We start from the raw sequence: 25,598 nt of genomic DNA on the forward strand, positions 1-25,598 counted from the left end.
GCCCGCAGCCCCCGCCGTCCATGGAAGTGATGGAGGGGCCCCTCAACCTGGTGAGTGAGTTGGGGCGGGGGGTAAGGCCGAGGGGGGGAGGTTCCTGTCAGCCGGTGCTCGGCCCTCAGGCGGCGGGGAGAGGGGGGACACCCCTTCCCTCTTACCGGTGGGTAACCGGGTGGAGAAGGGCGTCTTGAACCATAAATAGGGCCCTCTCCGCTTCCCCTCCCGTTCTTCCCGCCCCCCCCCAGCAGCTGTTCAGGGCTGGTGCCAGGCCCTGCCTCAGCGGCACCGGGCCCGGGCCTGTCCGGAGGAGAGCGGGGCCTGGGGTTTGAGGGGGAACTGGCCTCACCACAGCCCGTTCCCGTGGCGGAGAGGAAGGAGAGTCGGTGTGCTCTATAGGAGCCGAGCTGCTCCGTACCCGGGGGCACAAGGGAGAGGGAACAGCACAGGGGTGGCAGCATGGTTAGACTGGGGGGGCAGAGGGGGCAAGTCTGGCCCAAGTTGCAAACACAAGGAGCAAGGGAAGTTCTGGAAGGAAGCGTTTAGATGAGACAGGCCGTATCTATGAGAGTTTAAAGAGTTTTAGAGACTTAGTAGGGCCCACTACTGACTAGGTGCTGCTTTTGATTTCAGAAGGTGAAACACTTTAAAAATTTTAAATCAGTAATTACTGTGCTTAAACTAAGCCTCTAAGGAACTTTAACTGAAACGCAGGTGTCTGAAAAATGCATCTTTGCAAAAGCTAATCAGATGTTAAACAGCCTAAATTGGTAGGTTTCTCTCACAAAGACAAGATCCAGGGTCAAGAGCAGTTAATTCTCTGCTGCCTTCTGGGGTTTGTCAAAGCTGTATCTTGACTATACCTCAGAGGCAGTGATACACAGAGCGTTCCCTTAGAAAACTAGCTTTGGTCCTAGCAGTCCAATTAGCCAGGAGCAGCACACCAGGAATACAGCTGTAGTGCTTCCAGGAATGAGCCTGATCCAGAAATTGTTTAGATACTGCCATGCAAACCTTGGACACTTGTGTCAGTTTAGTTTTTAACCAAAGCTTATTTGCTCCGTCAAGGTGTCAGCCCTGACAAACCCTTGCCTGCTCCACCCAGGGTCAGTTAGGTATTTCTGGATTGCTCTTTCTAGTTTCAAAAAGGTTTGTAAAATTGGCATTACAGACCACCCATGGAATTGGGTCTAACAGCATAGCAGGAAGATGGTCTATTTAGATTTAAACCAATGGTGTCTTAGACTTTTTACTCTGTATACTGGAGGCCTGATTGACATGAAGAACAATAGGAAGTAGAAATCTCCTGTGACTTGTTGATATGATGGATTTAAAGTCAGACAAACTTGCAGTGCGGTAATACAGGAAGGACAAATCATAGCTATTTCACAGACATCGTGAAACTCTTTTAAAAAGTAGATCTAGTGCATGAGCTTCTAAGGCAAAAATGATAATTGAATATTCACTAGTAAATGGCTGAAAGTAGCACTTTTGTGGCAGTGTGTCACCAGTTAGTAGTGTTTCTTACTGAGACTACTTACTAAGGATTGCAGGAGTGACAAGAACATGACTAAAGCCTGGCTGGTGATCCTCTGACCAAGTTTGCTGATTTAGTTCTGTAGATGGCACTAGACAAATACTGATTTGCTTTCCAGATCAGTTGGTTTTGGTTTGGGTTTTTTTGTTTGGTTGGTTTTGGTTTGTTTTGTTTTTTAAATAATCTGTAACTACTGGTTTTTTTTGTTTCATGGAAGCTTTAATTCTTGACCTTCAGGTCTAACAACTTCAATGCGAAATGGACCTATCTTTTTAGAATGTGGGGTTTAGTTCTTCAGACCTCCTTTTTTTTTTCCTTTTACAGTTATTCTTATCTTTTTTGTATACCTTCCATGCCATTGTTACACGCTTAACAAATAATCATGCTAAGTCTAACCCCATCTTTCCTTCTTTTAACCGTTCTAGGGCTTGTGCTACAATAGTAACTGCTGATTTGATTTTTCCACTGAGCTGTTCTCAAGGTATTCATTGTATCCAATGATACTTCATTTAGGAATAAATTGAAACAACTTTTCTGAAACCTGTTGCCATCGTCTGAGTTTAGAGCCACGGAGAAGTGTTTTGGGGCAGCTCTGATACTCGAGCGTTCATTTTGTTGCTTCCTCTTCCCCCTTTTTCCTCCTTTCCTCTCCCCGCTTAGTGCACTTTGCGGTGTGCTTACATCGTGTGCTTTGCAGGTGAGAAATTCTTGAAATAATTGGTTAAGGCCCTGACCCTTATACTTTTACTAATAAGGAATACAGTTCTTCAACCCTACAAATAAAATATTTAGGTTGTGCTGTGGCACTGAAAACTGGTATAGACTAAGTGCAGTCCCTGCAGGCAGCCATGTAGCGGATATCTAGTCAGGCTGAACACATAATCCACTGCCATAAACTAAGACATCTCAACGTTTTTTAACAGACTGAAATTTTTACTGCAAGACAATGAAGATAAATCTCATAAGAAAAGATGGTCTGTGAAAAAATATGGTTAAGAGCTGCTCTGTGCTACCTGCTCTAGGGGCAGTTCTTACTGCCATCTGGTTTAGGCAAAGAATTCTAATCTCACACCCAGCCATAATTTTAACCTTAGGTATAGGAGCAACAGGTTTCAGTTAGGAAGCATAACAGCACACTGCTGACCATCAGAAACTTGGAAGTAGCACAGTAAAAATATTAGGCAAATAGTATCAACCTCAAAAAGAGACTAAAAAGGAAACTTGCTCCTTGAACAGACTCTGACACCCAGGACTTCAGAACTCTGCAGATTGTACTTTAATACTTCAGTATCTTCCTATAGACTATTTGCTAAGGAACTGTACCATCTCTACCTTGTATTCTTCCTACAAGGTAATAGCATTTTGTATGGTTTATAATAAAACGCAACCCAAAATCTGGTGAATATCTATTACCTATAAGTTTCTTGAAGTGTGAAGGACCCAGCTTGAAGAGCTGTTGTTTTTATGAAAGACAGAAAGCACAGACCAGTGGCTGGAGTGAGAATAACACAACAAAATGTATATTTCAAGAAATAATGCTGTAAGACATTGGTACAACCATTTCAGTGCAAGCCAATCAACGGTCTGCTTTAGAAGTAAGGTGAATACTACATTTGCACAAGCATAAAATAACAACAGAATAAATATGCAATATGGAAGAGTAGGAAGACAAAATAGAAAACATCTATGAAAGTTTGCCAGAGACTAAAGGATTTAAACCACACAGGCCAATGTATTTGAGACGTAATGGCAGCCTGCATCTCTGTTATTTTGATTTGAAAAGCAGGAATGTTATGTTAATCTACAGAAACAGCCACTGAACCTAGTCTGTTTTCTTTGATTTTTTTTTCTTTTAAAATAAAGCTTAACCTAAAAGCTGCTATACTTGCTCTTCCAATCTAAAAATGAAAATTAAAAAAAAAAGGCGGAAAAAGGCGGATGCACTCAATCCTGGACTCAAACTAGAGAAAACAAGCTTTTAGGTAATAAAAGTGGAAGTATCATTACATGGGTATGCCTAACACAAAGTCTGTTTTTACCACAGTGGTGGAAGCCTTGTCTTGGTTTTCCCAGTAACAACACATCTACATGGGGCCATTCATTTTAGCTCAGGGAACTGTACAGTGTGAACCCACAGAGGCAGCAGCATATCTGAGTAAAGTGACGGGAGGTGCTGAGGTGATGCATCACATACTCAGCTCAACAGACACATCAGTAACAGCCTCCATGGAAAAGCTCAACAATGTTGTATTCAGTCATATAACTGCTATTAAAGCACAGCACAAAACTGTTCCAAGTTGCACATATAACGATTTGCAGTAGCTTCCAGTCAAAACCATAATTAGCTAAGCTACAGGTGGTTGACAGCAGCATGATTTCCTCACTGGTATCTATGCTGTTTGTGTACCTACCATCAGTGCCTTTCTGCTGTGTCACGCTGGCATTACATGCATGTCATCGAACCATGCCATCCAGCTCTGAGTAAGTGTGCCTAACAGTTTAAAGACGCAAATGAAGCCATCTCCTAGAGGGCTGGGGAGGCAGAGGGCTGAAGTAATGGTTGCAGCCTTTCTGCCCCTCTTGTTAGAAATTGTTTCTCTTGGAATAGTTTGTGTACTGGACCATTTGTTGTGATTATTCATTTGTCCCTACTGAGGGTTAGCTCAGTTGCTGTAACAGCTTGAGCCATATGGTTTAGGGCTACATATAGGAGCCCAGATTGCTTTTGTTTTTATCAGGGCAGTGGAACTGTTCTCATTTAACTGATAACCTCCAATTAGCAAGATTTGTGTAGTACCACAAATTTTGTAGGTGTACAAAATGGCTCTGACTAGCAAGTTGAAGCATTTAGTGCTTTTATCATACTAAATGGATGAAAAGGCAGAGAATGAGGTTGATTGGACTATGCAATAGGTAAAAGGATATCGTGCCCTAATGAAGTTGCAGGTGATTAGGGAAAAAGCTGCAGCTATGCCTATATGGGGTTTTGAAGACTCCACCTAACCTGAGTAGTCAAATGCGAGTTGGTTTCATTCCATCACTCTTAATTGGATTTGCATGGTGAGGAACTCAGACTAACCGTTTTATCTTAAATTTGGAATAGGTTGGGAGCACATGTGTAGTCAATTAACGATGGTTGGCTAAACAACTGGTTGCTTGTCTGCCCATATATTTAAATTCTAAGAGTATTGCTCACAACAAAGTTCAACATCTTTACAGTTCAATACAAAGCAAGTGAGGAGTCTGTTACTATTGCAAATAGTCTCATGAGCGTTTCACATACTTGTTTTGCCCTATAGTCACACTAACCTGTAATTTACAGTTGAGTCATTGTTCTGTCAACCTTGCTAAGTACAGCCTTTCAAAGACAGAAAATTGAGCTAACATGTGGCTCGTGGTCTTGGTTGAGCAGCCACAATGGGTTCTGCCATTTCTTGTGTCTCCTTCAGTCAACTTTATCTTTCTATACAGAATTCAAGGAGTATTTTTATGGTGGCTTGCTTCTATTGATAAAGCTACATGTTACCATTTCGTTAGGCTTAGTGGCAAATATGTTTCTACTATTTAGCATAAGTTACAGTACAACTCTTCATTGGTTTTGCTTTTAGTATTACTGCCTGTAAATACAAGCATTTTCCATAGTCACCCTGAGTTTTATTCATCACTATTGCAAATTTTTTTTAATCAAAAATAAAAAAAGGATGGCCTTAGTTTATTTTCAACCTCTCAAGTCAAGTTTTCCACTTCTATTCTTTGTTCCATTTTTCAATGCATATGCAGACATAGGGATTCAAACCTTTCAAAGTTCACTATTTCCTCATAAGAATGGGTTTGGGAGACTTCTCTGTGTGTAGCACTGACAGGGTTTGCAGGATGGGGGAAACAATGCTGCACCACATCATCCCATCCTCTGTGGCCTGCTGCTGTAAACACCCACATGGAAGAAACTTAGCACTTTTTATATACAATATGGAAGCAACACAATTCCTTTCTCCCGTATACATTCCTAGAAAAACAGCCCTGTATCCTTAAGGAAACAAATCCCAGAAAAGATCCCTCGTCTCTCAAGAAAAAAATACCTTCATCTTTGCTTTCAGCGGTAAGAGAGCATAGGTATTGATCCTTCCTAGCAAAGATAACTGGTATCCACAGTCCATAGCATGAAATAGATGATGTTAGCAGCAAACAACGGGTTCACTTAAAACAGTTACAAAGTGTAACATTGGACAGGACTTCTTTGTACTTAACTTTCCTCAGGTCCCATCATTTTGGCAGCTGGGTTTTCCTGCTTTCATTTGGAACTTTATTAGTAAGTAAGGCACTGTAAACTGTGCTTCATAATAATATTAAAATATACCATTTTCCAGAGAGTTCCTTAAAACAAACAAATGCTGTAAGCTTGACATCTTGTGCAAGGGCTTTGTTCAGTGAAGAGCTGTTCCCATTAGGGGAACAAATTAAAAGAAATCATACACAGGACTATCTCAGCTACAGGAGAACTGTTGCAAATTACCGCTCTTAGGAAAGGGTAGTAGACTTACTCTATTTGAAAATGAGTAGTTCTAAATCTAGCTTTTAAAAATATTGTAGGATCAAGCAAGCTTTTTACTGTTATTATTCTTTCTATAATAGCTAGCTATCAACTGGAATCATATGGGAGAAGCAGCAGCTTTTCCCCCCCTCCCCAATCTAAGCTAGGATCGTATGGCGGTAATCCTTTAATTGTAATGGTGCACTATCTCTAGAAAGAAAACTAGCATTTTTATCTTTTTTTGTTTGTTTTTGTTTGAGGCAGTGGTAAGAAATCTGGCAAGGGGACCTTATGGCTTCATTTCTCATGGCCTGCAGTCACATCATTATCTAGTTTATATTTGGGGAAAAAAAAAAAGTAGTTGCGTGTTAATTTTTGAGCTGCTAAAGAAAGCTCTAGGTAAAGAGGAGACCTGCATTGCTGTTTCAGAGCATTGTTTGATTATTTTTTTTATTCTGTTGCTCAGAGATTACACAGTCAATGGTTTGGGTTATTTGGATGGAGAATCAAATCGAAATAATTTATTTGGAATGTAGAAACTTACAAATGCAGGTATCATCCCTTAACCTCTCAGATACAACTGGGAAATCTGAGGAAAGCTGTCTAGCTTACCTGCTTCTGTAGTTGAGCCAGAGTGGTTCCAGTGACACTGTAAGTCATGCATGAATCCCTTAAGAACAAAATACATTGGAGCAAGGGGAGGAAGCTTTTTATCTTGGTCATCCTTCACTCACACCTGCTTCCGCTGGTGAGAGCCAAGTTGTTACACCTGTCCATTTGCCTACTGGGAATTCCTGCTCGTCTGGATTGGGAGGGACACCTGGAAACAGTTGTCAACCTGCTTTTCCCCTCCAATTCCAAAACTTGTTAATAAATTATAATTATCCTTACACCACGTCCTAAATTTATTTCCAGCACTGCAAATGGAAGAGGAAAAAGAAATCATGTATATAAACCTATGGCAGTTATGCAGCAGCTGTTTCTGTAATCATTACAGCAGCAGGACCAAAGTCAAAAGCAGTCCTTCTTGAATCTGTTGGGAACTAGCAGCATAGCAGCTCCAGAATTGTTGGTGTAAACACCTTCTTCTAGCATGACATCAGACCAAGGATAAACTTGAGAGCCCTCTTTTTCACTTTATGATATAGGACTGATTTTTTCGTTGCCGGTTTTATAATGGGATACAGGCCACTTGGAGTTCAATAAAGATTTGCTAACAATGGTTGGATGCTATGTGGCTAAGACTAAAACCAGCAGACTAAACAATATGTAGAAGCTTGTCCATGATACATGGCTATTAAGCATTTGAGTGCTTCTGTTGCAGCTTCATCACTGCTGCTAGGAAACAGCACCACTAATTTCTTCAGACTGTTGGTGATGAGTAATCTACCATGAAAATGGGAGAAATTCCTTGGTCCTTCCACCATCAACTAATTGGAACAAACACTTGCAGGGTGGAATAAATGAGCAAATATTTCCTTGTCAAGCTAGCAGGAAAAGATACAAAATGAGGAATTTGTCCCCTATGACTGACTGCAAAACACCTAGCTTTCTCACTTGAGGCTGTGCTCAAACTGATTTTTCTCTGCTGTGTTTCCTGTTCTTTCCACTGGGGAAGTCGGTCGCTCTGCATCAGAGTAAGATGGCCTGACATCTATATATTCTGATGTAACAGCAAGAAAGGCGTTTTGACCTTGTAATCAGAGGATCCTATCTTTTATTTTTGCTAGCATCTCTGGACTGTTGTTTTCCTAATTTTCTTAACAGTCTAGCCCAGCTTCTTCAGACTTCCTTCAGCTTCACTGGGAGTTAATTGAGAATGGAAATAATTTAATTGCTCAACCAAATAACATCTGACTGTCCTCAAGTGTTCTGCATGTGCTTAAGTGATTTGCAAGATCATGCTGCAGTAGTTTAAAACATATGAAAATAACCTTTGAAAACAATCAGACTCAAGTTCTTATATGTAGAAACTAATAAATGGAACCAGACCCCTGGCTTGTTGAATTGCTCTCTTGGCTCTTCTGTCTCTAGCTGCCCTGTCTGCTCTTTCCCTATGTTTGTTTTTTTTTTTTAAGACCTGCCCATGCAGTTTGCAGATACAGCTGTATCAATACTAATTTATTGAAAAACTGTTTTGTAAGGAGCTTGCTCAGGTGTTTTAATGTCCATGACCTATCTGATTTGTAACCAGATGAGCTGCCATGAATAACTGAGAAGATAGCTCTATATGAGCTGATACTGTTTGGTCATTCCTGTGGGAAGTAAGTTTATCTTTCTGGCATATGTCATTGTAGGAATCCATGGGAAAAGGCCATAAAATAGATGATTTTTCCAATAGAAAAACACTTTATCTTCTGATATTATTTAACCTTAGGGCAGAAGAAACAGGGAATGCTGATAATGCTCTGAGGATTGAATGAAGGTGAAGAAGAAGAATATAACCAAAATATTTGTTGCGTAGAATCAATGACTTGTGGGGTTTTTTTAAGAATACTAAATTAGTCTGTGAAATCAGTTTTAGAAAAGCCAAATGTCTAAATGCAGCCATACAAGTGCTAGGGATTGCTTAAGAACAGCTGTTGCCCAAAAGAGTGTTTTCTGTGGAAGTCATTCTCTTCTGTGGTGCCAGAGCTGCTACAGTTCTGGTAGAAAATAGAACTTAGTGTAATGCTGTAGGTGATAAGTCAATTTGGAGATCAAAGATGACAAAGAAATTGACCTGTATTTTGGAACTTATTTTTTGAATGGAACTTAGTATAAGTATCATGTTAATCCTGATAGAATCGTGTTACCATCCCATTTGGATTATCTGACCCTTGATGCTTCTACCAAGACTGCAGGAGACAGAGAAAAGTGTAATTCCAAAAGGTCTGTAGGGATCCAGCTGCTCTAACATCTTACGGTGCGGACAAATGCGCTCATTTTTATGTTGATCCTGGAACATGCTTAAAGAGAATCTGTGACTTATATTCACCAAACATCTGAAGTCTGATGTGTTTTGTGCCTTTATTGGGGTGAAGGGAGGGAATAAAGAATCTGTATGGGTCAGAGACAGAATTAGAGAGGCAGATTTCAGGCTTTCAGCTCTGTTTCCCCTACAGGTTCAGTCAGTAAAGGCTTTCTTGAGAAGCAGTAATCTAAAACAAAGAAACAGGCAAACACTATTCAGATTCATAAGTGTCTTATGTTACACAGTCAGTGATGTCTATTTATTTCAAACTCAACATGTAGTAAAGCAGTGATGAATAGTCTGTGTTACTGACAGTCTTGCCAGCTAGCGATTGTAGCCTTTCATATTACACAGCTTGTCTTGGAGGAAGGACCATAAAATTCATGTCTTGTAGTAATGACAAAAAGACTTGCTTTCATGAATGTTGCAGTGCTGGTTATGCAATACTGTTTCTCACTGAGCATATGCAAATACTTGCATCAATTACTTGCTTTCAGCAACATCCTTAGTCTACCTTAGTGGTTTACATTAGTGTCTTACAAATGCTAGTATAGACTTAACTGTTGTACAGCAACAACGTGACTTTGATATCTTTAACTATGGCTGTGCTGCTTCCATTAACTGATCTAAGCTGCAAACAAAAACCCAAAGATCTTTTGGAATTTCTTCACCCAAGAGGCAAAGCCTCTTGGGCATGGGGCAGCAGAAAATGTCAAACCAGCTGTAAGCTGTAACATAATTCAAATACCTTGCATTCTGCCAGGTAAATTGGTCCTAAATACTTACAGCTTCTCATAACTTCTTGTTGCCTACTGGTCTTTTCACACAGCTACAGTAAATGCTTGCCTATAAAGGAGAACATGTACTTTCTGAGGAACAGCTTCAAAAGGATTTTGTTGTGTACACACCATCTTTGCTGCATTAACAGACTTCAGTTCTTATCCGTACAGTACAGATTCTTGTAAGGCAGTATTAAAGAAGAAATCAATTTATAAACATTGGAAGGGAGTGGGAGATCCAAGCCTAAAAGCCTGAGAATTGGAATCAGTACAGGTTTCTTAGATGTACTGATTACTTTTAAAATGGGTATAAGTATTTGTTGGTTAACCCTCATTGATGTAATGCTCTTTTTATTTTGAGGCTCACCAGCAGAGCAGAAAAGCAGACCGTTTGTTGGCAGCGGGGAAATATGAAGAAGCAATTTCTTGTCACAAAAAAGCTGCTGGTGAGTAGGTATTTCTCACATTCTAACTCTTAGACTCAGTTTCTCAGTTTGCATGCTTCATGTAAGTAGAATATCTAGTTACTTGTAAAATTTTCATTCTTAAAATATGAATATGTTTTTCAGTCCAGATCAAGCACCCTTTTGGAAATTTTTTCTCTAATGTAAGCAGCTGAAGTCAGACATTTCCAAAGTTGTTTTGATTGGGGATGGTTATCACTGTGAAGGCAGTTCTTGACTCAAGATGAAGCCAATACCTTGTGTCATGCACAAACTGCAGCTAGGGACCTGCTGTAAGTCAGTTTCACATTAGGCTTTGTATTTTCTTCACTGCTTTCATAGCTGAAGTCACCTGCTTTCTCTGTTGATAAAGGAAATACTTACACAAATGTTTGCTTACAAATGTTTGCTCACTTCTCTTTCCTAATGTCTGAATCAAGACTGCTAAGAACAGGTGATGAGCTCAGCTTTCCCAGAACTCAAGCAAAACAGCAGATTGCGTGGCAGGCCTTGATGCTGCAGTTGACAGCAACTAAGTGAGACTTTGTGCATTTACCTGTCCATTTAACTAGTCACGCTTAATTATTTGTGTTGGAGTCCATCAGCTGTCTGACAGTGCAACAACTGCTTGGCAGAAGAAGAAAGAGGGGGTCTTAATTGGTGCAACAAGTAGGACATTTCCAATGACAGAGCTTGTGTGGAGACAAAATAAGTGGCTAGTCTGAACATTGTAACCTAGATACTAGGCGTTCTCACTTCCCATTCATAAAACCCCATAAAATGAGAAATTGATCGTTTCTTTGGTACTTATGAATACTCAGAGCAATGGGGGCTAGCACTTGTATTCTAATCTGCAGACTTTTATTTTTGTTTTTCTTCACGTGCCAAGACAACACCCAGAGATGCACTGAATGTATCTTGCTTTTCTTCACCCAATGATTTTATGCCGTTCTCTTACATCCTTCTGTATTTGGTTAAGAATTTCTTATGTCTTGTCATTTTCAGCACTAGCAAGATACACTTAAAGTCTGAAGTGCTGCTCTGACTGTAAGCCAGCACCTTTTCTGATTTGGAGGGGAAGTTGATGAAAAAATTGGGGAACTACAGATTATACATCTTCATCAAGAATATAATTAAAAAGTATGACTTCATAGTACTGGCGTGCCATGGGCGAGAGGATTTTACTTACCATATTCTGTCTTAAAATGCTTGTATGCTAGAACTCTGGTCCTTAACTGTGTTTCTTTCCTTGATGGGAAAGTTGTTCTTCTGGGACTTTCTGGAAATGGCTGCTGGTCCTCCTCTCAAAAACAAATGGGAACAACCTGAGCCAACAGGATGCCATGGGAATGGTGTAGCATGTATTACACAATCTTACAGTAATTTTTTCAGACTTCTTAAAAACAACAGGTATTTCCAGCTACTGTAACTTGATAAATACTTTGCCTCTAGACTGCTACTTTTATATGGGCATTCAGAACACAGAAGGTCTGAAGCCTTTTCTTAGCTTTCACGGAAACGTTCAGGTTTTGTAACCCTGTCCTAAGTGTTTATCAATTTTCTCTTCTGCAGCATACCTTACAGACGCTATGAAGCTGACCCAGTCAGAGCAGGTGAGACCAAAGTGCAGCAGGCACTAGAATCAGCCACAGCTCTGTTGTGTGCCTGTGTGTCATATTGTGGCCCTGACTCATCATACCCATCTCGGGCGTTAGCCTCTGCATGGTTTTCTGAACCCATGGCAACTGCACCAGTGTTTTCAGAAGTGCAGTCATGCCAATCTTCCCTGAGAGTTTTTCCAAGTTTACATGGAGCAGTGACAAGAGAACTACTAACCCATCCAAGGGTTCTCCAACAATGGTTTCTAGTCTACAAGGCATCTTCAAGTAGGTGATAAAACTAGTTTCATGTTTAACTTTTGCTGCGAGGCACTTAGGCTGTTCTGCCGAGACACAAAGCTGAGCATCTCATCTGCAGTCTGTAATTTTGTTTTTAGTCATTCTGACTAGGGAATCTCCCAAACAACAGCTCTACACCTTTCCTTATTCATTGCACAAATCTATTTCTGAATGTAGTAGCGTAGTCTGCTCAGCACTTTTATAGCAGCATGCTTTGAGTTTAGCCACGATTATCAAAGCAAATAACCCTTGGAGATTAGACATCTGTCTTTCCTCCAAAGGGTCATTCTTGTAGAACAATGGTATCCTCTTACCCAGGTGGTTCCTGTGAGTTACTAACCACCATACCTTTCCCTTCATTAAATATGGCTAATCATTTGGAAACATATCTAGCCTTGAAGCACTCTTCTGCTTAGTGTTGGCTGTTATTAATATGTTTATGCAAATACCATCACAGAAACATACAAATAGTTTGTATTATTTAGCTAAAGTGTGGCTGTGTGTGCCAAGTGAATCTCTTCCTTTTCGGTTTCGATCCCAGGTCAGTTAAACTCTCTAGTGCCTCTGCTCAGAGGTATTATCAGAGCCTGGTCAGTGACGTAAAAGCCAAAAACCAAACAAAAAGACCAAATGTTAACTCATCCTTTCACAAAACTAGTAGTTATGCTAAATTTGTGTGACACGACATACCTCAACCTGTTGCAATGTACAAGCAGAGATCACTTCTTGTTGGATTTAGTATGTGAATAACAAGAGCTCCTCCCTCTCCCTCGGGCATGCTGTGATGATGTTTATGTAAAGATTTACATGCATGTAACTTTGCTTGCATGACTATTCAGGTGGAATTAGGGATCACCAATTAAATTGTTTCATCTTGTTCTTACTCAGGCTCAGCTGTCACTGGAATTACAAAGGGATAGTCACATGAAACAGTTACTGCTCATCCAGGAGAGGTGGAAAAGGGCAAAGAGGGAGGAAAAGCTGAAAGCCCAGCAGAATGCTGACAAGGAACTAGCTGCACATCTTCAGACTTCTTATAAGCCGTCTGCTGAAGACTCTGATGATCAAAATGTATTGGTTCCTGTTACTCAGAAATACAGCCCTTCCGCAGAGAAACATCCACAGGATATTCAGGGTGTCTTTGACAGGGACCCGGATACATTGTTATTTCTGCTTCAGAAAAAAAAGGAGCCGGTAGAAGCATGTATTGGGAGCAAAGCTCCAAAAGATGACAAAACAATAATAGAAGAGCAGGCAACCAAAATTGCAGATTTGAAACGGCACATAGAATTTCTTGTAGCTGAAAATGAGAGATTAAGGAGAGAGAATAAGCAGTTAAAAGCAGAAAGAGCTAAACTCCAAAAATCTCCAGTAGACAAGGAGTTGGATGTAGATGCTGACTTTGTTGAGAAGTCAGAGTTGTGGGGTCTGCAGCAACACTCAGAAGCCACTTCTTCAGCTGCAACTTGGCAGAAGTTTGCAACGACGGCTGGGAAGGCAAAGGACATTCCAATACCCAACCTTCCCCCCCTGGACATCCCGTCCCCTGAACTCCCTCTGATGGAACTCTCTGAAGATATACTAAAAGGACTGATGAATAGTTAAAAACCAGGAAAAGTGCTCAATGTAGTTACCCAAACTTAAGAAAAGGGAAAACCACCAGGACAGTGGTGATCTGAGGGCAGAAACATCTAACACAATCCTACTGTTGGAGAAAAGGCATTAAAGCAACTTTGTTACTGTGAAATACACACCATATCTGATCTACTTCATAGAAGTTAAAGGTACCATAATCGGTATAAGATGGCGAGCTCTATAGTCTTTCTCCTAATGTTTCAAACCAAATGACTGCCTGGAGAATGTTTCAAGTAACACAATCCTTCAGGATTTTAAAGTATGCTATAGGTAATAGTTATCTATAATGCCATAAATGATGGTGCAGAACCTAACTGTTATGGTTGCCAGTTGGCTGCCACTTCATATTGAAAGATGCTTTCTAGCATGAATTTAAACTGTGCATTTCATTATGCATAACTTTGTTAATTCAGATACAGTGCAATTTATACACCTCCTAGATGGATTTATGTGCCACACTCTATACTCCTGACCATGTTAACCTCAAGTCAGGAGAGATTTTAATTTCCATTCTATGAAGGAACCAACTTATTAGTTCTGTTGACGAGTTTTTTTGGGTTATCTGTTTACATAACTAATCAGGGTGCATCGAATCTAGCTATTGGTTTCTGTATAAAGTGACATTGTTTAAAAAAAAAAAAATCTATACTTAAGGAAAAATACCCTTTTTGTTTTCAGTGATGCATGAATGGAAGTAATTCTAGCTGGCAGTATTTGATTGAAAAAGAAATTGTTTACAGCTTAACCTGATTCAAAAAGGATATGAAAATAAAAGCAAGGTGTTTTGACACTAAATGTGTGTTAAATCTCTACAAATTAAGATTTATATTATGTACAGCTGAACTCCTGGCTTCATCGTCCAGCAAATACGGGAAAGCTGGGATGAATTCAGAGGGCCTTGCCTATAGATGAAGTGACTTGGCAAAGAGCCGGCTTCTGCCACCTGCAGAGTGCCCAAGTGTCAGAGGAAGCAGGGCTGAGGTTTTGCTCCGGGACGGGCCCCCAGAGCTGCACAAACCACACCCCCAGAGCTGCGTGGCCCATTCAGGGCTTTGGTGTCTGAAGAGGGGGCACAGCCCCTGCCCAACCTGAGCCCAGGCCTTCCTGAGGGGGGTGCTGCAATGTGGAGTTGGAGGCATTAGTTAACTTTACCTGTTGCTGATTAATGACAAGCCTTAAGTGTTGCAAGCTACCCCATTTTAAGTTATTCTTGTGCCGTTACAAGGTAAGCTTGCTTTCTAAGGGTACATTTTTCTTGCAGAATAGACTTGGAAGTGCAGCAAGGACACCTTACTGCTGTGCAAATCCTCCCCTTACCTCTGTATACCTCGTGTCTCCTGTGCTTGCTTGAAGGCTAGAAAGGTTAGAAAAAGCCTATGGAAACAAAGGTAAGACAAGTTCATTAGAGGAGGTCCCTTGTGCAGAATTGTAGCAGGAAACTATTCTTGCTAGGGGAAAAGAAGTTATTTTTCAGTTGGAGCCGTTTAGGACGTAGCCCCACAGAAGAGCTGTGACAAGGTAACCTGTTCCAGGCCAGCCCCAGCTCGCTGTGCCCACCAAAGGGCAAGTTACATTCTCCACTGTTACCTGCCTGGCACAGGTTACAGGTGACGAGGCAGGGGAGCATAGTGTTTCTATTGGTGTAAGTGAAGCAAGAAAATGGTATCTGCTCACAGGAAAGAATTAAAATTATTTAAGCACCTATCTCATGTCAAGGCCAGGGATGATAGCCCAGGGCTGTTACCTATAGACAGGCATTTTGGCTGTCTCTGCAAAGAGCAGCTATAGGAGAAGGAAGGGATTTTTAGCCCCACTACCTCTGCTGAACAGTCAGGATTCTTCAAGAATTCTGACCAGTCAGGGTAGGGGAATTGCAAGCTCTGCCTTCCGTTTTTAATACTAAACTGTCCCTTCATCCAGAGCAGCATAAATAAAACCCCAGATCTGAAAAAAACCACTTCCCTATAGCGGCTACTTCTGTAACTGTTGTTAAAACTTTCCTCCTTCCTGCAATGCAAATGTTTGTTTGTTCTTGCAGTCTGCCCACTCAACACATGACTGCTGCTGAAATCTAACTCCAGGAGCGTGGCTCAGCATGAGATTTCCACTCCCGTGAGTGATGCAGGAAGGAGAAGGGGTGCACCGTTCCCTTTCCTAGGAGAGGAGCTGCAGTATAAGCACTGCTGGCGTTACTGCCGGTGTCACACAAGCCCCAAGAAGGTGATGTGGAAAGTGAGCATTTCTGTGTGAGACAGAGACCATCTTAGAGCCAGAGCAGGCCATACCAGTAAAGAACCAGCCCATGGCCCAGTGAACAGCAGCGGTGCTCCTGCTGGAAGGAGAGCTGAGCAATGCCAGCCTCTTCCCTCCCTCCCTCCCACACAGCAGCTCAGCCACGAAGCCCACAGAAAGACAGGCACATGGGAGCAGGTAGGATCACCCCTCTCAGCAGCAGCACAGGATGTTTGTAGAACATCCTACAGCTGAGAATCCATTGAATAATGACTTTTCCTTATACATTTCTTTACGTTCCAGGGAAAAGGCTGTGTATGAAATAAGATGAATTCCAAGAAAGGAATTCTGCAGTCTAAATTCAGAGGTAAGCAATCACGCAGTCCATTTTAAGAACGAAAAGTTGTACAGAGGAATACTCACCACTAGAGGACAAGTTTTCTAGATACACAGCGATAAATCTAAGGGAATTCTTCCCCAGTGTCTGTCATCAATTAGTTTATGCCCCAACAATTCAAAACTGTTTTAAATGAGTATTGCCCGTCAGTTTGTTTGAGTTCTGCTATTGTGAAGTGATAAAAAGAAACACACGGTTTTCTTTCCCCGCAGCTCTGGGTCAGTTGCCATTACTCTTTCTGCTCCTGCTCCCTTTCCCCCTCCCGCACCAGCCGGGGTGACCAGGGGGACCCGGCTCTCCCCTCCGCAGGTCGCCGCTTTCCGAGGGTTTGGTTGCCCCTTTCGGAGCGTTTGTTGCCACCGACCGCCATCTGGTGGCCACGCTGGGCTCCGAGCTCGGCGAAACTCTGCTTTCCTCTGCCGGTGTCTTCTTCTTGCCACCACCACAGGAACTGGCTGATTCCCCAGCCCTTCCCAAAGAAGGGAGGGGGCGCGGTGTGTGAACGCTGAGGCAGAAAGGGAGCGATTTGGCAGCACCATCGTGGCAAGGTCCCGGTGGGGACACGGCACGTAACCAGAGCCTGGCACAGCACACGGAAAGATCCCCACGGGCACTGAGTCTGATCCACACTGTTCCATGCTGGTCAGAGCTAAAAAACTTGTGTGGGCTGTTATTTCAAAGTGTCTCACCAAGAACCAATTTTAAACGGGTGTCCAGACGCTGACTGCTATTCATAGACTTTGCTTTACCACAGAAACCACTCTTCTCTTGGAACACAGAAATATTATCCCCGTTGAGTACAGCCAACGTACGCTTTGCAAGAAGAAACTGTGATTGCCCAAGTCTCTGGCTCTATCTCCACAGCAGGAGAAACCAAAGGAAGGTGGCTGGGAAGCAACGTGGAGTCTCCCGAGAACAAAACCCGCAGACTGCACCACCACTGGCAATGACAGCTAAAACCAAAATACAGGTGTTGGGTCTTACATTTTGGTTTTATGTAATGGGAAAAGAGGAGCTTGTGCCCTCTTACTCTAGGAGCATTTCTGTTTTCAGGAGGTCTGGCCTTGAGCTCCTTCCTACTGTCCTGCCAGCAGCAGCAGCCCTTCAGCCATCTGCAATTCTCCTTGGCCTGCAGTCAGCAGTGGGGACTGCACCTCATCTCAGCTGCCTTTCCCACAAAAGCTTGGACCAGGTGATCTTTTGAGGTCCCTTCTGACCTGGGCTGTTCTGTGGTTCTGCAAAAGCAGGTTCACCAGCAAAAGGGATGGAGAAAAGCAAGTACAGCCACAACAGCTGATAAAATCCCTTATGGAATTGGACTAAAAATACAGTAGAAAACAAAATCAACCAAACTGTTCAAGAGTAAGCAGGGTGGCTGCCACAGATCAGGCTGGACAGTATTTCCCAGGCCTTTCTGCCTCAGGATGTGCCCCGCAGAGTTCAACTGTATAAAACAGCTCGTCGCTCCCTACAGACTCAGGGCTATGGCCATCGTTTCCTCCACCTCCTTTCTCCCCCATGTTTGTTTCACCAAAAGCAACTTAAACTTACCCAGGCTTTTTGTCTTGTAATCATTTGAAGTGCTCCCTCAGGCCCGTTTGCTGCGGGAGTTAAGGTATTACTGAGATCAAACAATGTGAAATCCTTAGAGCTGTGAAAATACAGGATTTCCTGCCTCAGAGCTACTAAACCCTACTCTTTAATTCCACTAAGGAAGCACAGAGCTACGATAAAACCACGTGCCCAGGGACTGGAACAAGGAACAGGCATCTGTGTTGCGAGTGCATTGTGTTGGGACAGTTGGAAGGTGCCCGAAATGTTCACTGTGAACCACAACAGTAAAAATCCTCCAGTGTGGCACTTAGCCTTAGAAAGGCCCAGGACTACAACACAACTGTTTGCACGCAACACGTCAGGTAAAAACACGTCTTGAACTTGCTGTGAGGCAAGATTTTCCTACCTGCTATATATAGAGCGCAACTTCCTTTTCAAAACCTACGACAAGAGGCGCTGGGGGTGCTCCGTGTGCGCTGCTGACGCTGCTCCTCACTCACACTTTCCTGGGTCACCCCACCAAGGTGGAAAGAAAAGGGGGGGCTGGTGGTAGAGGCTGGGTCCGAGGAGCCCCCCCCTGCCCTCCCGGGGCACTCCTACCCTGGGAACAGCCCGGCGCGGAAGGAGAAGCGTCGCTGCTGCCAACAAAGGGCAGGGCAGAAGGTGGAAAGAGGGAGCACCCGGAGAGTCGGCACTGCCTGAGGCTGGACTGGGGTCAGAGGGGAAGGAGCAGCAGAGCCTCGGTCCGGGAGCCTCAGTGGGGAGAGGCAGCACGGATGTGGGGGGAGCACAAACATCCTGCAGGGGAGAGCAGCGGAACGGGGCGATGGCGGCTGGGGAAGGAGGAAGGAAGGGAAATTCCCAGTAACAGGCCCGGGGCGGGGAAGGCTCTCAGCTGGGAGAGCAGGAGAGGGCTTGACAGGATGTCACGGGAGAGGGGACCAACTAAATTACCACCTACCGAAAAGGTCAGAGAGCATGAGAACGTGGTGCTGATCAGATGGGGGCTGGTTACACACACACACACAGATCTGAGCAACTTCCGTGAAGCTGGAAGAGTAGAATACAGAGATTTCAAAATCAGATTGTTGTAAGCCCCTACGCCTGACCTGTGCGATGGGGACCAGTTCCACTGCCAGCAATTCCAGCAATCCAGTAACTTCTGCCTCAGCTAAACCATAGACCCGGCCATCCGCCCATGCTGGAACACTTCAGGCTACAGCAGCTCCTCGTTATTGTTTGCTAATTACTTACTCTTCATTAATTACCTTTGCAGTTATAGGAAAACTGCCACGGTCACTTACTGTGGGGCAGCGCAGTGGCTGGAGATGACGGTGAGGAGCTGGGAAGGGGTGAGGGAAGGAGGGGGTGCGGAGAACAGGGCCCGTGGTTTCGATGGCTTTGAGACGTGAGCTTTCAAAGGACAGAACAAAAGAGAGGAAGACTTTCATGGAGAGCACAGAAGGTCAGGACAAGAGCTTGATCTCAAGAGGAAGGTGGCAAAAGGTAAGGTAGGTACTTCATCTCCTCCTTCTAGGAGTTGACAGTGTTCCTGCACTCAAACAGCTTCAGCTGACGTCACCCAATGCTTTTAGCTCCATTACAACAGCTGAGATTCTAGACCAGAAAACCTTCCCGAGGTGCAAAACGCACCCGGGTGTTTCTGTGCATCACAAACCCACCGCATACACCCATGAACACAACGCTGTAAAACTGCACCTGGTGTGACCACCCCACCACCTCACCACAGGTAAACTCCTCCAGACAAACCCAGTGGACAGTTACACTCTATAGCGACTACAGAAAAATCCTATTTATGTTAAAACTAACTCACCAATTTATCTTTGTGATGGAAGCAGCGAAGAGTTCCTTACCCCAGCGACTGCGGCACGGCAGGCAACACCAGCTTCAGCCCATCAGTTCAGCCTCTCCAAAATGAGGTGTTTTGTCTTAAAATCCTGTCAGTCTCTCAGGCTTTCCTTTGGGAGGGTTCTTGCTGCTTTGCCGGCCGCTTCACCCAGGGGTTTTAGCAGATCAACAGCTCTGTCGGGCACTCAGGGATTCATCAGCAAAGGTGGCAGGAAAAAGGTCACAAAGGAAGAGCGTTAATATTCACTCCTGGAAATACAAATTGGCCTCTGCTCAGCGACTCCATTTGCCACCTGAGAGGCAACAACTTCTTCAACCCCAGAGGCACAGACAGCACTGTCTGTGTCCCCCCGGCCCTGTCTGTGCTGTGGGGTGATGGGGACAGCCCTGTGTGGGGCACAAGGGAGGGTGCCCGAGTTCAGAGGGTGGTGCTTCTGACAGGGCAGACACACCGAGGCCACACGTTCCCATCCTAACCCAGGGGAAACCAAGCCTTTCCCCATGGCCGGAGCGAGGGGGCAGAGCAGCCCAGGGCCCCCCAACCTCTCTATGAGCAGGAACAAGCCAAGGGGGGGAACGCAGCCATCTGCAGCCCCGATGCAAATTTCAGCAGCCTCAAACAGATTTCACAAATGTTAAAAGTATCTCACACCAAAACTCAACTCAGGGGTAGGGGGAAATATTTAGACTTGATTAAAATTCACTCATTTACATATCCTCAACTTAAAAAAAAAAAAACATGGTATGTACAACTTCAGTCCACTTGTCGTTACACAAACACACCGGGAGGGTCGTGCATCTCGAGGCCCCGCTGGGTTCCGCCCCACGTGCAGGGGGAGACGCTGGATGGGGCTGAGTCAGAGCCCGCTGCTCAGCACAGCGTCAGCCCCACGGATTTCTCTGCAACTTGAGTAAATGCCAAGCTTGCAAACCAACTAAATAAAGAACTTCACTTCTGGAACCAGAAATTGCTTTTGCGTTTCATTATTTCTTGAGATAATTTATATGGGGTTTTTGTTGGGTTTTTTGTGTGTGTGTGTGCATTTGGGGGTTTTTTTGGTGACCCAAAACCAGTCAGATTTTGTCAGGCCGGGAGCAGTCACCAGGGCAATTGCTAGCCCCTTTCGGACACACCGGGAGCAGTCTCACAGCTGCACCCAGCACGTGATATTAAATCTAAACATTTGAATGGTTTTAATAGTTTAAATCCATGTACACTTTAACTTTTCAAACTACCAACAGGAGCTGGAATTCTGCTCAACTGTCTAACAATTATCATTATTAAATAAAAACAGAAACATTTTTTGTTAACATCCATTATTTTGCTGTAATACTTGAACCGTAAAGAGCCAGGATGCTATAAAAACCAGAAATTCCTTTCCCCCTTTGCCCGAAGTGAGTGCTGGGCTATTAAAGACAGAACATCAGAAACGTGAGAGTTGTTTTATCCCTCAGAAGCAGCCACAAACACAACAAACCAACACCACGAGACAACATTTGATAAAGTCATTTTAATGGAAAATGTAAAACCCCTTTCAACTTCAATGTACAAAGCATGTGTAACACTTGCACTTTTAACAAATTAAAGCAAGCCAATGTTTTAAAAAAATACATCATTGAATGTATATATGTATATATTTACATAGCATATTAAGTTTAATATTTAGCTTTAAAAGTTCACATAAATTTTACCAAAATGAGACAATTTTTAAATAAATTACACCTTTTGAAAACGTTTAATTGTACACTGAATAGCTTCAATAAAATACTGAAGTGTCTGTATTTAATATCTACTTTATATACTTTATATTTTACAAAGTTTACAATTATTTGGCAGTAATTTTCAGATTATGACATGACTGCTGTGCGGACTCAGCAAGATCCCAAATGCAGGCAATAGCTGGTGTTTGTGTCCTACTCTCACAGTAACTGTCTCAATGTAGTGAAAAATATCTGAATTATTTTAGCAAACTGTACAAGTCACATTTACATTTGATCAACAATATAGCATAGAATTTTGTGGGTTTTTTTTCCAAAAATAAATACATCATCTTAAATCTTTGACATTTCACAAACTTCATGTACATTATAATACAGGACAGCAGAACGCTGCTGCGTCGTTTGCGAGTCTAACGCGTCATCACAGTGGCTGTGATATGAAGCTCTACCCTTGCAGTGTCATTAACAAGTAAATACGATGACTATGTCTTCTTGGCACCGATGGTTTGTGAAGCTTAAATTAGTGTGCATACTGTTCATATATTAGAAAAAATAACCTCCTTTTGATGTTAACACAAAAAAAGCAGAGCGCGCTTAGTTTTCATCCATATCTTCCATTTCACCTTCATGGATCTTCAGAGCTCTCACCATTTCTTTAACTGCATGATACAAGATATTTTTAACCTGCAAGAACATCAGACAGATTTCAGTGAGGATTCTCCATGAAGTAACCGCGTTCAGGACCGAGCCCAAAGCCAAGGGGATGGAAAACCGAGGAAGGCTGCCTCACACCAGGGCAAAAGCAAACACCTTTTTACACATTTTAAAACGTTAACGTGAAATAAATAAAACCAGCAACTGGGGGGAAGGAGGGAGAGTCCTTCACACCCCTGGCACTGGTGCTGCTGCTCATTGTTATTCTGTGTGAACAGCAGCGAGGAAGCAGCTCCACGCACCGCTCGGCATGTCAATGAGCCCGAGCACGCCCTGCCTTCCCAGCAGCTTCCAGAGCTGAATTCATTTCCTACCTGCAGTTTATCATCATAATTGATTTCTTCCTTTGACAGCCGCAGCTCCTGCGTTAGGTGAAAGGACTGTACAAGATGTTCTGGAGACACAAAGTCTTCAGTTACTTGAACGCAGCTGTGAAAATTTTGCACCTATCCAAAATAACAAGAAGAGACCGATAATTAGTATTTTGGGGATGTTATCTGGCGGAGACACTTGAGTGGGCCTTGAGATCTCTTAAGCCACGGGCTTATCAAACTAAAGGGCGTCTTTATATGTTTGATGGAGGGAGCAATTAAGTGTGTGTGCCTTATCTAAGTCAGCTTCTGGCAAAAGGTACACCTTGAGCGATGTCCATCTGCTGGTGCTCCGGCAGTTCTTCCCGTAGCCGGCTCTGACGTTAATTCAACACCCTCTGAAAGGTTGTTCCACCCTTCACCAGACACATGGGCACCTGCTGCCGTGTGCTGCTGCTGCTGCACGGCCACGGCCCCGCGCTGGCCCCCAGGGCACCCATGGACTCCAGGGTGGCCTTGCCCTGCTCAATGGAAAGTAACTCCCGGTGGAAATATTAAAAAGGAAAAAAAAACCCCATGAACAAAGGGGCAAAGTTCTGAAGGGGAGGAGAAAAAAAACACTTTCTTTTTCCTCTGAACACTTCTTACTCATACGAGGAACAGACACCATCTCCTGCCACCCAGGTCCCACCTGGAGGACAGGGGAAAGGAAAAAACGCTTCCTGGTTGTGACCTGTCCACCAGCTCCTCTTCGCTCTCTTCAGAAACACACAGCATCAGTTTTTCACCCCAAAACCCTTAGAAATTACATCGTTTGTTCAGCACACCAAAAACCTCTGTTCCCCCAGATTCCAACTGCTCATAAAGTTGTGCAATGTCAATTTGCAAACTCACTGAAGCCTGGGGGTGTGTGGGGAGGGAGCACCTTTGCCATCCCAGCGAGCAGTCCCACCCTGATGCAGATCTGCATATTTTAAGCTGGAGCCTATCTAAACCTGGAGTTCTTTCAATGCACGCTCTAAAATTGCTGTTGTGATACCTGACATTCAGAAAACCTTTGGGGCCTACACAGTTGAGGACACGGCACTTCATTTAAAAATTATTTTCTTCTTCAGAAACGCTGCCTGAGTCTGATTTTATAAGGGTTGTTTGCCCCTTGACAGCTGACACCCCGGCGGGTGCCCCCCAGCTCAGCACCGGACACGCAGCGCTCCCCCGGCCGCCGTCGCTGCGGACAAACAGTGCGGTCCCTCCGGCAGAGTAACGGGAACACAACCCGCTCCGCAGACGAGGGGGGTTTGTTGCTGCCACACGATTTGTGAACGGCAGAGCGCCAGGAGCAAGGGAACAGCTGGTGAAGTGTCACCACGAGGCTCCCACCAGCGCTCGGGGAATTTCCTAGAGCGTCTCCCCGCCGCGCAGCCGGGCTGCCAGCCCCGGCCCCCTCCCTTCCCTCTCGGCTCCTCACCCCTTTCAAGTCTCTACCTGCCCTTGTTTTCCTTTCCACCCCATGCAAATCCCACACCACTCTCGCTTTCTCCTCACCGAGACAAGATTTTACTCTTTCTCTCTCCCTCTATGGCACAAGGGGCAGTATTTGTTGCCCTCAGACCTTTCATTCTGCTGCACCTTAAACCTCCGTCCCTCCCAGGGCCCAAGCCTTTGGGGGGAGACAGATCTGGTGCTTCACACGGGAACGCCCCACTGACAGCCCATGGGCAGCTCTGTTTGTAATATTTATAACACAAGCTGATACAATGACACACACAACTAAGCATGTTTAGCAATGATTCCCCCGGGGCTGGGGGGTGAGGACGACAGCACTCCCACGGCCATGCCAGGCCCAGCCGAACCCAGGGAACAGCTTCGCCCTCGGCCCACGCACACACCAGGGTTTCCAGCAGGGCCCGCGAGACGGTCGGAAAATCCTCTGACCTGGGAAAGGAGTGACCAGGGAGGAGAGGGCCATCCCCTCCTGTCTGTCCCCCTCCTGTCCTTCCACCAGGATCAGCCATCTCCTGCAGGGCTGGGCTCCGGGGCCAGCGCTCAGCCCCACAGCTCCCAGACCTTTATCCTACGTCCTTATCGTAACATCACCAGGATGTCACATCACCTCCAGCGTGTTATTTTACAATATATAATCCTGCTGTTAAATCAAGATAATGCCACTATAAAAACCAACACTGTAATAACCTGTTCTACCACAAACCAGTTTTGCGTGTGGCCTGAACGACACTTCTCAATCACCAACTCAAGTATTTCTAACTTTTAATTTATCACTCAAATATTTTACGGATTTGCGTAAGAGTTACCAAATTAAAACCTGGGAGGGCATCCCTGGAGGGCTGTGATACAGGATGACCCAGAGCAGAAAGAACAAATCATTTAAAAGAACAGTAACAACCCCCTTTTTTAGCTGGGGGAAGTTTCTGAGGAGAGCTGAGGCCGGACAAAGCAGGGCCAGATGCTGGCAAAGCCAGGGTCACTTCTGAGCTCCCCTACTCCTACAGCGAGAAGAGAGGAGATAAATCCTACAGGGCATCCCTCAGGGTACATTCCAGGAACCATCTGCAGAGACCAGTCCAATGCTGTATCTATTTCTGGTTTCCCCCCACCCAAGAGAGCAATTCCCTCCACGAGAGGTACCGACAAGGCTACTCTGACCATCACAGCTCACGGGAGAGACTCTCCCTCCCACCCACTGCTGCAACAGTTGGACTTTGCCGACTGAAATGATCACAAGGGGGACGGGACTGCTGTCTGCAAGGACACAGGGAGGAGGAGGAACCTGGGAAGCAAGAGCCGTGTTTTACGCTACCATAAAATATTAAGAACATGTTACTTTAAAAGCTAGACATGAAGCCACAGAAGCTGGAAAAAAACCCATCTATAGAAGAAATAGACACAACCTCCTCCATGTTCTAGAGCAGCAGTGTGACAGCAATCCTCACGGGCCGCACCGCGTGGTGACCAGAGGCAGCCGGGCTCCCTCACAGTCCCTCAGCCTGCCCTGCCTCTGCTCCACAGCGTTA

At 44.1% G+C, this 25,598-nt stretch overlaps 2 protein-coding genes and 1 long non-coding RNA gene across 4 annotated transcripts in view; 2 read left to right on the plus strand and 1 right to left on the minus strand.

Annotated features, from left to right (window-relative positions):
• Positions 1 to 2: 2 nt before the first annotated feature.
• On the plus strand, positions 3 to 14,565 carry NRBF2 (nuclear receptor binding factor 2; the record flags this gene model as incomplete). The annotated part of the gene is made up of 4 exons (XM_014940348.1): positions 3 to 50; positions 10,156 to 10,240; positions 11,810 to 11,850; positions 13,024 to 14,565. Coding segments are annotated over 4 exons (891 nt in total), but the record flags the coding sequence as incomplete, so codon positions are not given.
• A 1,622-nt stretch (positions 14,566 to 16,187) lies between these two features.
• On the plus strand, positions 16,188 to 20,783 carry LOC106887001. Its single transcript, XR_001411776.1, has 2 exons — positions 16,188 to 16,369; positions 16,612 to 20,783. It is a non-coding gene; the product is annotated as an uncharacterized LOC106887001 (long non-coding RNA).
• A 535-nt stretch (positions 20,784 to 21,318) lies between these two features.
• JMJD1C (jumonji domain containing 1C) overlaps positions 21,319 to 25,598 on the minus strand; it is a 69,649-nt gene continuing 65,369 nt past the window's right edge. For both annotated transcript variants that reach the window (XM_014940493.1, XM_014940495.1), the window contains 2 exons: positions 22,570 to 22,701; positions 21,319 to 22,225 (listed from right to left, as the gene is read on the minus strand). In XM_014940493.1, the coding sequence (XP_014795979.1) occupies positions 22,136 to 22,225; positions 22,570 to 22,701 (222 nt within the window). In that variant the 3' untranslated portion in view covers positions 21,319 to 22,135. The remainder of the gene's footprint in view (positions 22,226 to 22,569; positions 22,702 to 25,598) is intronic.

Source organism: Calidris pugnax, unplaced genomic scaffold, assembly GCF_001431845.1.
Source record: "Calidris pugnax isolate Ruff unplaced genomic scaffold, ASM143184v1 scaffold39, whole genome shotgun sequence".
Classification (NCBI taxonomy): Eukaryota; Metazoa; Chordata; class Aves; order Charadriiformes; family Scolopacidae; genus Calidris; species Calidris pugnax.